Below are 15082 nucleotides of genomic sequence, written 5' to 3'. Positions count from 1 at the left end.
GATAAGACGACCAAGTCCAAGTTATAATGCTGAGTAAAGGACCAGAGTTCCAAAGAGCAGCCTTGCATAGTTCAGCGAGAGAGATTTTGAAAAAGCAAGTAACAGAGGCTGCCTTACACCTATTTGAAGGTGAGCCAACTCTCAGAGGTGGCTGAACATGTGCCAAGTCAGAACAGTCAAGCATACATGGACTGTCCAAATAAATGACCCTGTGGGTTGAGCAGGACTGTCTCTCTCTTATCCCTATAAGCCAGAGCAACCAGAGATGTTTGGATTGTTTTGGTCTCATTTAAATAGCTAAGAATCTTCTGTCCACAATATGGACCCTGATGTGAAAAATACTTCCCTCGATGCCACTAAGACTTGGAGAACAAAGCCAGCAGGTTGATGTCCAGCACCAGAGATCACTTGAGACAGGAATTTGGAGTGAGGAAACAGGACCACCCTATCCAATGTAACAGTGTACGGGATGTCAGCTATCTACTGCAAAAGCTGAGCAGAATGTTGTCTTGAAAAAGACAGTAGAGATAAGGGGAAAAACAACCTCATGAGCTTCATTTGCCTCTGTTCTGAGATATGAACCTTATCTTGTCCATGGGAACATAGCTCAAACCCATCAGAAATTGTCATTTGTAGGGTGAGTTAAGACTGATAATCCTTACGCAAGAAGATAGAGCTGTGTCAGTTTTCCGACTTATTTTGGACCACCTCAGATCCTCCACTTCTTGATTTGCTCTTTGGACTTATTTGGCCACCAGCTAGCCCTCAGACATGCTGAACTTTGCTTCCATCCTCAAGTAATTTAACTCAAGCAATAGTTTGTTAGTGATTCTCCTCTACAGTGGCTGAGGCACATACTTTAGACCCCAGGAGATACAACTGGATTGATTTTTTCATTAGTGGCAGCAGCAGCAGCCAGAGATGCTGAGAAGTAAAATCACTCCTACCCTCTGAGGGACTTGATATTATTAGTCCAGACATTGTCAGCTAAGGAGCAATGAAGTCCACAGTAATGCCTGAAGAAAATTAGAATGATAAGAAGTTTTGAAGTGTTTACTTATTAACCTGTCTTGTCTGAGATGACAGCTCCAGAGAAACCAAGCTGGAAGGAGCAGAACAGCAGCTAGACCTCATCTCCTTTGAGGATGGAGATCTATAGCTCTGTCTAGTCCATTTCCACAAGAGTTGAGGACCCAGGGCTCCATAAGGACAAGGTAGTTCAGAAAATCTCCACAAGTACAGAAGGCTTTGGGGGTGGGGGCAAAGATGGGGCAGATGCATGTTCAGGGAAGAGACCCTTGCTTGTTATCCAGCCCAGCAGAGCAAGCAGAGTATGTCCCAACTTAGTCAAGGCATCAAGGAAGTCTGGCGTAGACTGCCAGTGCCACCCCTCATGGCAACCCAACCACCATTAGGGTTCCTAGGTGCTAGGGCTCTGGTGGCAAAGCCTGAAGTGGAGTAATGGGAAGGATTCCTGCTACCGTTAAAGACAGACAACAGAAAGTCTTACTGGTACTGAGCACAAATGCTTCAAACTTGGTATAGAGAACCCATCGAAGCACCAATATCATGGCAACAAGCACTAGACAGATCTAGATCTGAACACGTGACTGTAAAAGGAAGGGAAAAACTAGACTCCATATCAATGAATTACTTGAACACAGCTACCATTAAAAGCATTCCTTCCTTGTGTCAAGAGCTCAAGATACAGCTCCTTGAGCAAAAACAAAGCTATAGTGCATTAGCTCATGCATTTGGGGTGAGATGGAGTGGACAATTACTCTCTTCACCGAGTCTTTGCTATTGTGCTCTCACCTGCTGACCAAGACACTGTTTTGCAGACTATTTAATAACAGTCCTTAAAAGCACTAATGGTGATCTTTAATGAATAAAGGCATCGCAGAGTAGATTTGCTTGCCTTCAAGGAAAAACACCCTCTCTATTGTTCAAAGGCCATCAAGGATTATTTTTCAGTTGTATTCCTCATCCTAGGGTTTATTAAGGCCTCCTTTATACCTTGGCTATCAAATTCCTTCTGTCTGGTCATCCAGGCAGATTTCAGGGGCAGCTCCTAGTACAGAAGTGGAAAAAAGCACTGATTGGTCCAGCCTCTTGGCTAGCAGCAGAATATATGGCAGTAAGGGCCGGCATCACCTAAGAATTGATAAGTGGTGGATCAAATAGAACCATGAGAGCACAAGTCACTTTGCCAAAAAGCTGAAATCCTCTGCAGATGTTGCTTCCATCCATTTGCCTAAGTGCTTCTTTCTAACAAGACATCAGTTGCTTCTGACCTGGGTTGAATCACAGCTGGTTCATCGTCCAGATCACCGTCCACGAAGCATTGGAGAGCAGTGAGACTACATCCTGTTGTCTCTCACTTGTAGCTTCACAATAAGTGAAAGAGAGTAGATGGGATGGAACCATGATTTTCATGGCTCTTGGAAATACAGTAGATCAGAATAAACCTCTGAAAGAAGGCCTTACTCCAGGATAAGGCTCTCTCATCCACCCTTAGAAGAACCTAGATTTTAGTCAACACCATCAAAAGCTGCTGGCCTACTAGGATGACCACTGACACTTTGACCTTAGGCATCACGAGAGAGATATTAGCCTCCATTGAGAACATACACATCTGAAACCAGATTGTCCAAGATCATGGAAATGTGTGGAATTCAATTAATGAAAGAAATTACCCCAATGCCACCTTCTCAATCTTGCCCAAAACCAAAAAGTTCAACAAGAGAAGGTAACTGACAAGACCATAGTGTTAGCCATCCTTGCTCAAGAAACTAATGTAGGTGTACATTTAGCTGTATAAACAAAAACCTACAATTCCAGTGTATCACAGCTAACTTTGCTCTAAATTTGTGGGTTTCATTAATTTCAGGGGCATCCAGTAAATTCTAAAGCACTTAATAAAATGTACGAGAGTATAGAAACATTCAATCTTCTAGCAGCAACTACTGCATCTTGGCCATTCAGATTCTTACCTGCCAACCTAAAAGTAATTTGGAACATCATTGTCAAGGACAGGAGGCCCAAATAATAGTCTGCCTTAATCAGTTAAGGACACGATTAAAAAACAATGAACTAAGTGCCACTAAACTGACACTTACGAGATTATTAATGTGGACTTGTGCCAGCTGGGATAGATAACACAATCCACTTGGAAGTGACTAGTGCAGATTACGTTGTATATTTCAATACTCTTGTAGTCAGCTTATAGGAGAAAGATACTTCCATTGTATATTTGGGAAACAGACATGGCTCAGTCACCTAGGGGAAGTTTACACTTTCTTCAGAACTCTTAATATTAACATCTGCAAACAGAATCTACTCATAGTTTGATCCTCTAGAAGACAACACATGGACACACAACAATTATCAGCAATAGCCCACTGCAATCTTCAGGCGCTGCTCCTACAACATATTGTTGCACTATGTCCATAAGGAAGTTCCAAAACTCATCCTTATCATTGCTGCATTTGTCTACTGTAATTTTTCCCCACCTTACAGGTGCCATCAGGAAGCTATTCTCATGTATGCAGAGACGGTGGGAGGACCTCCCACCAAGGAAGTTTAGAAATTGGTGATTATTTGGAGGAGAGCTACAAGCCCTGGAAAACATGCCTCACACAGAGACTTAAGGCATTTAAATCTATTCAGTGTACTGAAGAAAAGGTTAAGAGGTAACGTGGTCTATATCATCAGCCCAGGGAGGACACGACAGAGGGCTCTAATCTATCAGACAAAAGGGGTAAAAGCCAGTGACTGGAAGTCGAAGCTAGAAAAACCAGAAAACAAGTTTCCAATTTTTGAAATATTAGATGTGCTGGATCATGATTTAAAATCTTTAATTAAAAATGGGATGCCCAAGAGATGTGTTCTAGAGTTAACGTTTGCCACTTAAAGTTAATATTCAAATACAGATTGTTGTTTCCCTCTTACTTGTGTCTCTTCATCATCTAACAGAAGACTTTCCAATTAGAATCTTCTGGGTGTTTTTTTGTTCTGTGATTTATACCACATAGACTCAGACTCTAGGACTGAAAGGGACCTCGAGAGGTCATCGAGTCCAGTCCCCTGCCCTCATGGCAGGACCAAATACTGTCTAGACCATCCCTAATAGACATTTATCTAACCTACTCTTAAATATCTCCAGAGATCTCTCTGGAGATTACCGGTAAATGCATCAAATCATATGAAAGCTGTTTAAAAGATGCTCTTACAATTAAAAAATAAAATGTCTGCTGAGAATATCTGAAGTCCAGCAGAAATCCACCGAACAGTTTGGAGTGTGGTGTACGATTGCTATACACACGTATTCAGCTGCTATGATCATGGGCATCATATGGACAGATCAGTGGAGGTAGTTACTCTGTAATACAACTCAAGATTTTGGACAAGCGATGACTAGGTTATAAGGTCTTTCCCTTCATATCAGCATGATATATAAATTGCAGACAGTGGGGAAGCTCACTGGCGGCGATTTCCTCCTAGAACTTTAAACTAAACAGATTAATACAACACATGCACCTTTACATATACCACTAAGTATATAACTAACAGACTTGTACATTTTAAGAACACTTTTTAACTACTAGATTCTGGGAAACTCTCACGGGAGAGTGCATCAGCTACTTTGTTAGAAGCTCCTGAGATGTGCTGAATTTCAAAATCAAAATGTTGGAGAGCTAAACTCCAACGAAGAAGTTTCTTGTTGTTCCCCTTGGCAGTATGAAGCCACTTTAGCGCAGCATGGTCAGTTTGTAGCTGGAACCGCTGTCCCCAAACATATGGGCGTAGCTTTTCCAGGGCGTACACAATGGCGTAGCATTCCTTTTCACTGACTGACCAGTGACTTTCCCTCTCAGACAGTTTCTTGCTGAGAAACATGACAGGATGGAAGTTGTGATCCGTTGCTTCCTGCATGAGAACTGCTCCTATACCACGCTCAGATGCATCCATGGTTACTAGGAATGGCTTGTCAAAATCCGGGGCCCTGAGCACAGGGTCAGACATGAGCGTTGCCTTAAGTTGGGTAAAGGCCTTTTGACACTCATTAGTCCACTTAACTGCATTTGGCTGGATCTTTTTGGTCAGGTCGGTCAGTGGGGCAGCGATTTGGCTGTAGTGTGGTACAAATCGCCTGTAGTACCTGGCCAAGCCTAAGAAGGATTGGACCTGTTTCTTTGACCTTGGGACAGGCCACTTTTGGATAGCATCCACCTTGGCCTGTAGGGGGTTTATGGTTCCTCGACCCACCAGGTGCCCCAGGTAAGTCACTCTGTTTTGGCTTATTTGACACTTTTTGGCCTTAACAGTTTATATATATATATATATATATATATATATATATATATATATATATATATATATATATATATATATATATATACACACATACACACACACACACACACACACACACACACACACACACACAGAGATCAACACTGGGTTGGCCACGTAGGGCTCAGTCACAAGAGTGGATAGAGAGTCAATATTTTAAAATAGATTCGCACTCTAGCTGAAGCCAAAGAGTGTGAAGTAACATCTTATTGGACCAACTTCTGTTGGTGAAAGAGAAATCTGAGCTTTCTTCTGACCTGTGTAGCTCAAAAGCTTGTCTCTCTCACCACCAGAAGTTGGTCCAATAAAAGATATTACCTCACCCACCTTGTGTCTCTAATATTCTGGGAACAACATGGCAACACTGAATACAAAAAAGGAAGATAACTAGTCCAACCGTTTATTAAAAAACGGAGTCAAGTTCAAATTACTAGCATCAGTACAATGTTAAGTTGCAACTCTGAAGGGTACTGTCCACCTGGAAAGGCATATTAATCTGAAAGATGGTGATAGTTGTGGCTATAGTACGTACAGATAAACTGAAATAAGTTAATGAAAATTCTGCCTATGAGTCAAACTCATAAACACAGTGTTGTCAAATGCACAAGGTAAACTATTTTACCTTTGCTGAAGAAGAGTGTAAATGTTATTGGAGGAGAAATTCTTTAAGAGGATTTTAAGATGTATAAGATTACTGCAAAGTATTTTGTTAAATGATATAGGTATACTATTTAACAGTACTCTTTTTCCTTCTAGAAAAAAGTCTAAAGGCAGAACCTTTGAACATTTCTGCTGTTTTGGCTAGAGGAGATTGATTGGCCAAAGACTTTACACACTGTGCCCATTGTCACAGTGCATCCTACACATATTGTTTTCAGTGATGCATTTAAATGTTACGACTGGGATAAGACCACATAACCCAAGTATTGTAACTCAATTCTAACTAATCCTGAGGAACATCACTTTCACTAACACATCAGCTTTTGATCTTCATATTATTGTACATACATCAGTCTGACAATGCAAAGCACTATATAAAAGCTCAGCTTTTACGTAGTTAATCTCTATGCTTTGCGATTCAGGCTAAGAATTAAACTCTTGTTCACTCTCTAAAGCAGAGAGAGTTTTAGGTGAAGGGAAGATGCATAGTTTTAAAAAATGAATTTGCACTTCATGCAGGATGTGGGATGTTTTGTGATACCTTCTCCAGAATACAGCTTTTTTTTGTGGAAATTCTGAATCAAAAATCAAACAGAAGAGACTTCCTCTTCACATTACTGTACAGGGGTAGCTAGGCCAATGCCATGTAAACCACGTTGACTGATTTCTCTACTGAACAATTTTTGCTCACATACAAGTGAAGAGTAACAAAAATACGGGGCAACAACCCCATGTATTTTAGCAAATAATTCTTCTGTTAACAAGAACTATGAGACCACAGGCAATTTGAAGACCCACTGAATAATCAGTAGAAAGTATCAATGACCAAGAAATGATAAAATTAAGGATATCATTTAAAATTTGTAGAATAGGGAAAATACATGCACAACGAAAATCTTTTGAGATATTGATGTGGAAACTAAGATTTAATTTTCCTGTGTTTTGTGGTTACCAAGCCGGTTGGTCCAGAGAACTTTCTAGATCAACAGGGTCATATTCAACATGTCTCCGTTTGAAAATAGCAATAATTATTAGAACTGTTACATATGAATCCTTAAATTTGAACCAGAATCTTTAGAGCGGCTAAATTTAAAAGCAGGCTCATTTCTAGATTGCAGGCCAGCTGTGCACATGTGGAGAAAAGCATATGCAGATGTTAAAAGACAGACGAATTTGAACTGGGATCATGCTTTGCATTTTACCCTAATTCAAACACGATGCATGTATCTGATACAACTGAAAAGTGGAACACACTATTCTTCAGAAGAGTGGGCTAAATGAGTTGGTGGGGGGAGGTGAACCTAGAGTCTATGGAATTTAAGTGTTTGAGGAAAACCAAAGTAGTTATTGTTTAAAAACACTAAACATAAGTAATGACCTAAGAAAAGTAGCATCCCAAATATTTTGTTTATATACTAGAGTTGCAATTTCATTAATTTTAGTTTCTTCGTTCAATGCATGTCAAGAGATACCAGTCAAAATTATATAAAAAAAAACACCACACACACCAATGTGGAGGTTCAACTATAACTTATTTAAACAAAGCGATTTAGGCTGACATTTCCAAAGGAGCCAGGAGTCCACATCTCACTGACATTCCATGGGAGTTGGTATTTTAAAGCCAGAAGGCATGATTGTGATAATCGGGGATCCTAGAAATCTGACTGCCAATGGGGGAAAAAACCCAAAGAATGTGTGCTTTTACAGAGAATCTTTAATATTTACATTTTGTGGGAAAAAAAAATCGAGTAAAGCCCTGTTTATCGAGCTTCTCTGTATTAACTGAACTGGGGCTGACAGCCCGAGCCCCATCACCTGGGGCATAAACTCTCTGGGTTATCCAAAGTTTTGATTGTCTGATCTGGGCCTGGTCCCAATCAGATCAAATAAATGGGGTTCTACCATATCAATAGAACATTGTGTTCAACTAATGCCAATATATAGCATGGCTAGGAAAACGAAAGTTCAGAGTTTCATTTTAATAGTGGAAAAATGCAGGTTGGGTTTTTCAGAGAATTGTGGGGTTGTTTTTTTTAAATCATGGAAAACCAGAATCCTCTGTGATCATCTAGCCTGGCATTGTCCATAAACAGTCCAGAGAATTTCACTTCGTAATTTCTACATCAAGACCAACTCTTGGTTCCATTGATAAAAAATGTCAGCCTTGGCTGATGCTGGATAATTAGTGAGAAAGGTCTGGTTCTGAGCACTCCAGTACTATCCTGAATGGTCCTCTGAGTATGTTTTCCATACGATACTCTCATTCTCTCAGATGACTGTACTGAAGCGCATCGTAACAGCAGGGTTCCAGGGTATGCAAAAGATTAGGTAATGGCATGATCTCACTCTTGTGGGGTATACTGTAACACACTAAGCTCCATTATGGAACGGGTTCAAGATGTAAAAAGAATGCACCAAAAAAAGTCATCTTCACAAGTAAGTGGCAGCAGCTGAGTCACAGTATTGGACAGCACTAACATTTAACTGCTGTTCTTCACCTGTCCATTTTGGCAGGAAGCCTGAGGTTTAGCCTCTCATAGAATTTACTCATTCACAGATAATGTATCAATCGGAAACATTCACACACAAAAAGTAAATCAAACGGTTTTAACAGATACTAAGGGTATGTCTTCGCTACCAACGTTAAAGCGCTGCCACAACAGCTCTTTAACATGGCTGTGTAGGCAGGGAACCAGCGCCAGGAGAGAGGTTTCCCAGCGCGGTAAACCTTCTCTCCCCCGTGAGTAGAGTAGCTCCCAGTGCTAGTACACTGTCTACACTGCCACTTTACAGCGTTGAAACTTGCATCGCTCAGGGCGTTTTTTTTCACACTCCTGACCGAGAAAGTTTCAGTGCTGTAAAGTGGCAGTGTAGACAAGGCCTAAATGATACTTTCTAATGCTTAGAATAGCCTACACAGTTCATAGTAAGTGTATCAGATTGTTCCAGAAGGGTCTATAGACTAGTATCTGACAAAACTGCTAAGTGATGCTCCTGGAGATATCACTACATGACAAGCTCAAGCTTGAGAATGGAAAAACTTCAGTTTTTCCTCAATTTCTTATCATTGTGATACACAAGCATGAAATAATGTAGCTCATTCATTGACTTTGCCAACCTTGATCATTTCAGGCTGGCAAAGTTCTGTTTAAAACTTTCAGTCTGCTGGGAAGGGGTGGGGGAGCAACTTCCTAGGAAAAAGCTTAGAGCAGTCTACGTGAATGGATTGTAACAGAGTCATTAAAATGTTCATTCTGGTATACAGACACTTTTTTGAGGGCAATCATCTTGTGACCTGTTCAAACCAACAGGCTCACCCAAACCCAAATGCTGCTAAATATGAAAGCCTTTCACCCTAGAACTTACTATGTACTGCTCTTGGGAAACATGAAATTTACTCCAGAGTTTGTAACAAGAACAGCTGAATTAATCCAATAGTCTTCTGCAGTCACTGCATAAGGTTTCCTCCACCATCCCATAGCAATCAAGGCCTGGTCTACATTGACATAGCTACGTCTTCTAGAGATCTGAAAAAATCCACACCTCACAGATGTATTTAAGCCAATCAAACGTCTGTCTAGATAGTGCTAGGTCGATGGAAGAATTCTTGCTTTGACCTAGCTACTGCGTCTCAAGTAGGTGGATTACCTACAGCAATGGGAGAACCTCTCCCATCACGACAGAAAGTGTCTCCACTTAAAAAGCTACAGTGGCTCTGCTGTAGTGTTAAGTATAGACACAGCGGAAAACTGTCATGAAAGAAAACTGGACAAACAACGCAGCCCTAGTGAGGAGTAGTTTTAAGTAATTTTTCACCATACACTAGACCCTGTAGTAAAACTAGAAATGCACATGTTTCATGGAAGTCCGGTTGATTTACACAGCAAATCCCTGGAAGATGCCCAAGAACACGGGACTCAAAGAAGTTTTACACTGTATCAAATGACCAAGTAGAAGCACAAAACCAGCACATGCTTCAAGAATAAATAGTTTATGCATTTCAAGTAAATGGGAATGATTAAGTAGAGCAATAGTGCAGACCTGTGGCCTGCAATAGATGGTAGGTCAAGAAGCAGGAGAGAGACACACAACCGTTTGGTAGGTCAGACAAGTAACCAAGTCTACATGTAGAGTAGGACAGCACACACAGTACTTTCCTCTCCGAAGATGAAGATTAAATTCCTGTTAATGTATGGAAACTTAAAGTGAGTGAATCTTACAGCTGAGATGCACAAAAAACCACCCAAAACCCACAGTAGTATGGTAAACTCAAACATTCCTGCTTAATCTACAATTAAAGCAGACTATAAAAACACTGCAGTTGTTTAAGAAATTATATCCAGGACCACACCTCACAGGTTCAAAGCTCAATATCCCTACAGAGGGGTGTTCTAATGGCTTCTGGTGTGCCTTGCAAAAAGCAACTTTTCAGAGACAAGTCTGTCTTCAGAGTCCAGGATTGAGGGTAAAATAGGAATCCCATTGCTTGAACAGTGCCAAAGTATTCAGCATAGAAGAATTACAGCTGAGGTGTCTTCTACCTGAATCTCAAAAAACAAAAATACCATCTTACTTTGGAATGCTGTAAGGTCAAAATGCCTGGGGTACTTAAAAGAGTACTAGATTGTAGGTTACTTAGAAATTCTATATTGGGAACCCAGAAGACTTTACTGACTGCATAGCAATAAGACATGTGAGCAAGAGGTAATGCCAGGATGTTACTGTTCATTGATCAGCATTTTCAATGATTTGTCAGTATCATGGACTAGAAAAGAAAAAGTGTTAAGACTTGGGAAATGTAAACAGATCATTTTGAAGGAACTTTAAAAAAGTGCATTATTTTAACAAAAACAAAGCACCTTAGACATTCGCATGCATCAATCACTGGAAACCCTGATTTCTTATCGTGGTCAAAATCCTAGACCATTAGTGCTTGTTCTCTGCTGACAGAGCATTACAATGCATCTTAACAGGCTAGAAAATTAAGATTTCAAACAATGATTGTACCCTCTCTGTCTTTTAAAAACAAAAACAAATACACAAAAGTAATGGTTAACCTTAAAAAGGTTAAAGCCTCTGATAAGGAAGACTAAATTTACCCAAAAGGTGAATCTGGATTTGGTGAAAAGCCTCACTACCTTCTCAGCATCACATTCTACATAAGCAAAGAAAACCTATTTGCCCAATTCTGATGAGCACATCTGCTATAGTTAAAGCACCTCCCTTGAACAGGTTTTTATTATTCAGTACACACTCTAGCAAGACAAGGTGAAAGATGTTCTTTCTTACTGCTCCAGAAAGCACATTCTAACCTGGAACAAAGGAGGAGCCAGCTCATTCAACTAATAAGAACCACACTGAATATTCGCTCTTAATGCGGACTAAAAATCTGACTGAAGTTTGTGCCCCTCCACACTGCTTGGTTTCAGCTGGCACTAGAAGTAGAGAAACAGCTTTTTCACCATATTTATCACTTGACTAAAAGTCTTGCAAGAAAACTAGTCTGCATGAGATTTCCCACCCAATGAGAATAGGATGGTTATCTGAAGTTCAGGATGCTCTGAAGGAAGAAGACATCCAGCCTCTGGAGTCTTGCTCATCACTACATGGACATGCCCAGTCCCCTGTCCACTCCAGAGTCCCAGACAAGGCCAGAAAAGCCTTGGGGAGGGAACGCTGCCTCCCCGCCAAGCAAAATAGAGAAATAAATCGGGTGCTCAAGTGATCATAAAACAGATATAAATCTGGTATCGGCGCAATGGCCGATTCGCAGCCCAGCATCAGGGCCCCCCCCGGTGTAACATCACTGACCCCAGCGCAGGCCGGATTTGCCCGAGCCACCCAATTGGATCCAACGGACGAAGCAGTTCGCGGCCCGGCCCCGTCTGAGCGACCCTCCTGGGAGCCCCATGACAGAGCCGCCGGCGCTGTCCCCGGGAGCTGTCCACGGGGTCAGGCCGGGTCGCGTCCCGCGCTGCGCTGCCGGCGAGCCCCGACAGGGGCCGAGGTCTCTGCGCCCCCCGCAGCGCAGCGCAGCCCCCTGCCCCGGCCGGCGGGGAGAGGCCTCGCTGCCCCCCCCCCACCCCCCGCCCCGCGCGGCGGGTACCTTGATGCGCTCGCGGCACTGGGACGGGGTCCGCTCGTAGCCCAGCTCGGCCAGGGCCCGGGAGACGCGCTCGTACATGGCGGGCCCGGGGGCCTTGCTGCCGAAGACGGTGCCGGCGCCCTCCAGCTGCTGGTACCGCGCCTCCACCAGCCGCTCGTTGCCCCACACCGCGATCAGCGCGTTGGTCTCGGCCGGCGTCCACGACATGCCCCGGCAAGCGGCGGCCGCCGCGGCGCCGCCGGGCGAGAAGGAGACGGAGGGCGATGCCCCGCCGCGGCCCCCCGCCCCGGCCCCCGCGGCGGCGGCAGAGCCCGGCCCGCCCGGCCCCAGCGGGGAGGCGCCGCTGGGCGTGGAGGGGTCGGAGAGGCTGGGGTTGCCGTCGCTGAGCGCCCCCGGCGAGCCCGGCGACAGGACCTCCATCTTGGGGATCTTCAGCGGCGACTCGGCGGCCGGGAGCTGCGAGGAGCCACAGGGCGCCGCCATATTGGAGCTGCGGAGCCGAGCGGGCGGATATGACGCGCGCCTGGCCGGGAGGGGCTTCCGGCGGAGGGGAGGGAGGCGGTGGAAGGGGGGAGCGCGCGCGCGCGCGGGCAGCACGTGCCGGGGGAGGGGGAGGCGGTGCACGCGCGCTCGGAGGGCGCTCGAGGACAGGGTGGGGGCGTGGCCTGGGCAGGGGCGGGGCTGTCTGCCAGCGGGGCTTGAAGTGGGCGTGCTCGTGGGCCATGTGGCTGGCCAGAGCCTGGGTGCAGGGGTTGGCTCAGGGCAGGGCCTGAGGGCTGCGGAGGTGCCTGTTCTTTGGCTGCGCCCGCTCATGCGCCAGTGTAAAATGGAACCTGGAACCGGTGTCACCCCTCCAGAGGGGACGCCCCAAAACGGAGTGACCTCCTCAGTGCAAACCCCTTAACAGTGCGTGGCTGCTCTCACCTCCACCCATTCAGGTGCAGTGGTGCAAAGTATACAGCCAGCTCCTGGGGCCAGGATTTTCTCCTCCTAGCAGCTAAACCCATTTGTGCACCCTAACAGATTGGCCAACTTTCTATCTGCAGAAAACCAAACACCCTTGCTCTGTCTGGCCCTTACCCAAGGCCCTGCCCCTGCCCCGCCCCTTCTCTGAGGCCTCACCTCTGCTCACTCCATACCCTGGGGTGGGGGTGGGGCCCAGGATAAGGAGTTTGGGGTGCAGGGAGCGGCTCAGGGCTGGGGCAGGAGGTTGAGGTGCAGGAGTGGGTGGAGAGTGTGGCCTCCAGGAGGGAGTTTGAGTGCGGAAGGAGGCTCAGGGCAGGGAGTTCAGGTTGCAGGCTCTGGGAGTCTTGGCAACTCCCCCTGTCTGCAGGTACTGCCTCTGTAGCTCCCATTGGCTGCGATTCCTGTAGAGTCAGCACTTGGGGAGGGGGCAGCGCTCAGTGCCCCCGTTGCCACGCCTGTTCTTGGGAGCCAGAGGGACGTGCCACCCGCTTCCGGGAGCCACGCAGAGCGGGGTGGGGAGCCTGCCTACCCCTCCATGGGCAGCCAACAGGACTTTCAACGGCTCGGTCAGCAGTGCTGACCGGAGTTGCCAGGGTCTCTTTTCAACTAGGCGTTCTGGTAGAAAACCAGATGACTGGAAATCCTACACCCTGACCTCAGGATAGGGAACTTCTCCAGCTGCTAGCTAATGTCCTGCAATTCAAGAGGTAATAGTCTATGCTGCACTGCTGACAGTTCAGGATTGAAGCCCTATTGATAATGTGGGGAAGTTGTTGCAGTTGCACATGATAGAATTTGGTTTTAACCTTTTTTTCTTCCAGGGTGGGGGGACCTTCCACTGAAACACTAACAAAATTATTTAAGGGGAAGCACTCAAAAGTTAGGTAATACTAGAGTTTAGGTTGCCTGAGCAATGCCAGATCTGCTCCCTCTGCATTGTGATACAATCATTAATTACATAATCAGATCCCTAGCTGCATTCAGGGGAGGACACATAAGGGGTAGAACTAACATTGCACTGGCCACTGTAAATCTGACATTTCCTAACTTTCTAGGGCTCGATTTGCAACCTAATACCATTATTTTAATGTAGCTTTTTCCATACATAGATTGAAAGGCTCTGCAGATGGGTATATTGGTGCAAAGGTCAAGTGATTTTTTTTCTTGCCACACTCATAGAATATCAGAGTTGGAAGGGACCTCAGGAGGTCATCTAAGCCAACCCCCTGCTCAAGGCAGGACTAATCCCCAGACAGATTTTTGCCCCAGATTGCTAAATGGCCCCTTCAAGGATTGAGCTTGCAACCCTGGGTTTAGCAGGCTAATGCTCAAACCACTAAGCTATCTGTCCTGTCTGCCCCCCCATTTGTTAGCATCTGTCTTTGTAAATCCCACTAATTCTTTAACAACAAAAACAGCAATTGTTCATCTGTCTTTTATTTCTTCTTGAAGTTTGTCTTTGGCCTCAGTCGCTCATGTAGCTTGTTTTCTGCATAGGGAGGAGACATCACAAACTCTATGGACATGTTAATCAGGGCAGTAATGTGAATTCCTCGTAATCTGGGCATTTCTTCCCTCTTCACACACACTATGCTAGAAAGCAGCAATCTAGCAATGTGTAAGAATACGACAGAGAGAGGTAAAGTGGAATATTATTTGTATCTGCTTGGCATACAAAGAGAAGTGACATCACTAAATCTCTTTCACTTTCTTTTTTTGGGCACTGTCAGAGCCACAATTTTAAATTTAAAAACTCATGAAAATAGAGGTTTTCACAAAAGTAAAGCAAACAGAGATGGATCTTCGTGGACCAGGAGGAGACTCGTAAGATTGTTCATCTCTCACCCTGTCCCAAACTCAAAAAGGGCACCTTTAAAGACCAAGTGGAGTTGGCCAAGCAAAGTGTGACTGGAAACCTACATCTGTGTACCTTGGCAACCTTGAAATTATTGTGAAAATAACCGATCCTTGAAAATGCCCTGGATACAATCAGGA

The 15082-nt window shown here is 44.5% G+C and overlaps 1 protein-coding gene and 1 long non-coding RNA gene across 7 annotated transcripts in view; both read right to left on the bottom strand.

The window, feature by feature from the left end:
• MSANTD2 (Myb/SANT DNA binding domain containing 2) overlaps positions 1 to 12625 on the bottom strand; it is a 39869-nt gene extending 27244 nt beyond the window's left edge. For all 6 annotated transcript variants that reach the window (XR_007769150.1, XR_007769149.1, XR_007769148.1 and 3 more), the window contains exon 1: positions 12122 to 12625. Coding sequence is in view for 2 of the 6 variants with exons in the window: in XM_050921638.1 (XP_050777595.1) it covers positions 12122 to 12604 (483 nt within the window). In the remaining 4 variants the exon portion in view is untranslated. The remainder of the gene's footprint in view (positions 1 to 12121) is intronic.
• Positions 1 to 15082, bottom strand: part of LOC127033702 (uncharacterized) — a 332515-nt gene that overhangs the window by 132877 nt on the left and 184556 nt on the right. The window lies entirely within an intron of this gene.

Source organism: Gopherus flavomarginatus, chromosome 13 (genome assembly GCF_025201925.1).
Source record: "Gopherus flavomarginatus isolate rGopFla2 chromosome 13, rGopFla2.mat.asm, whole genome shotgun sequence".
Taxonomy (NCBI): Eukaryota; Metazoa; Chordata; order Testudines; family Testudinidae; genus Gopherus; species Gopherus flavomarginatus.
This window is presented reverse-complemented; position numbering and strand designations above follow the sequence as displayed.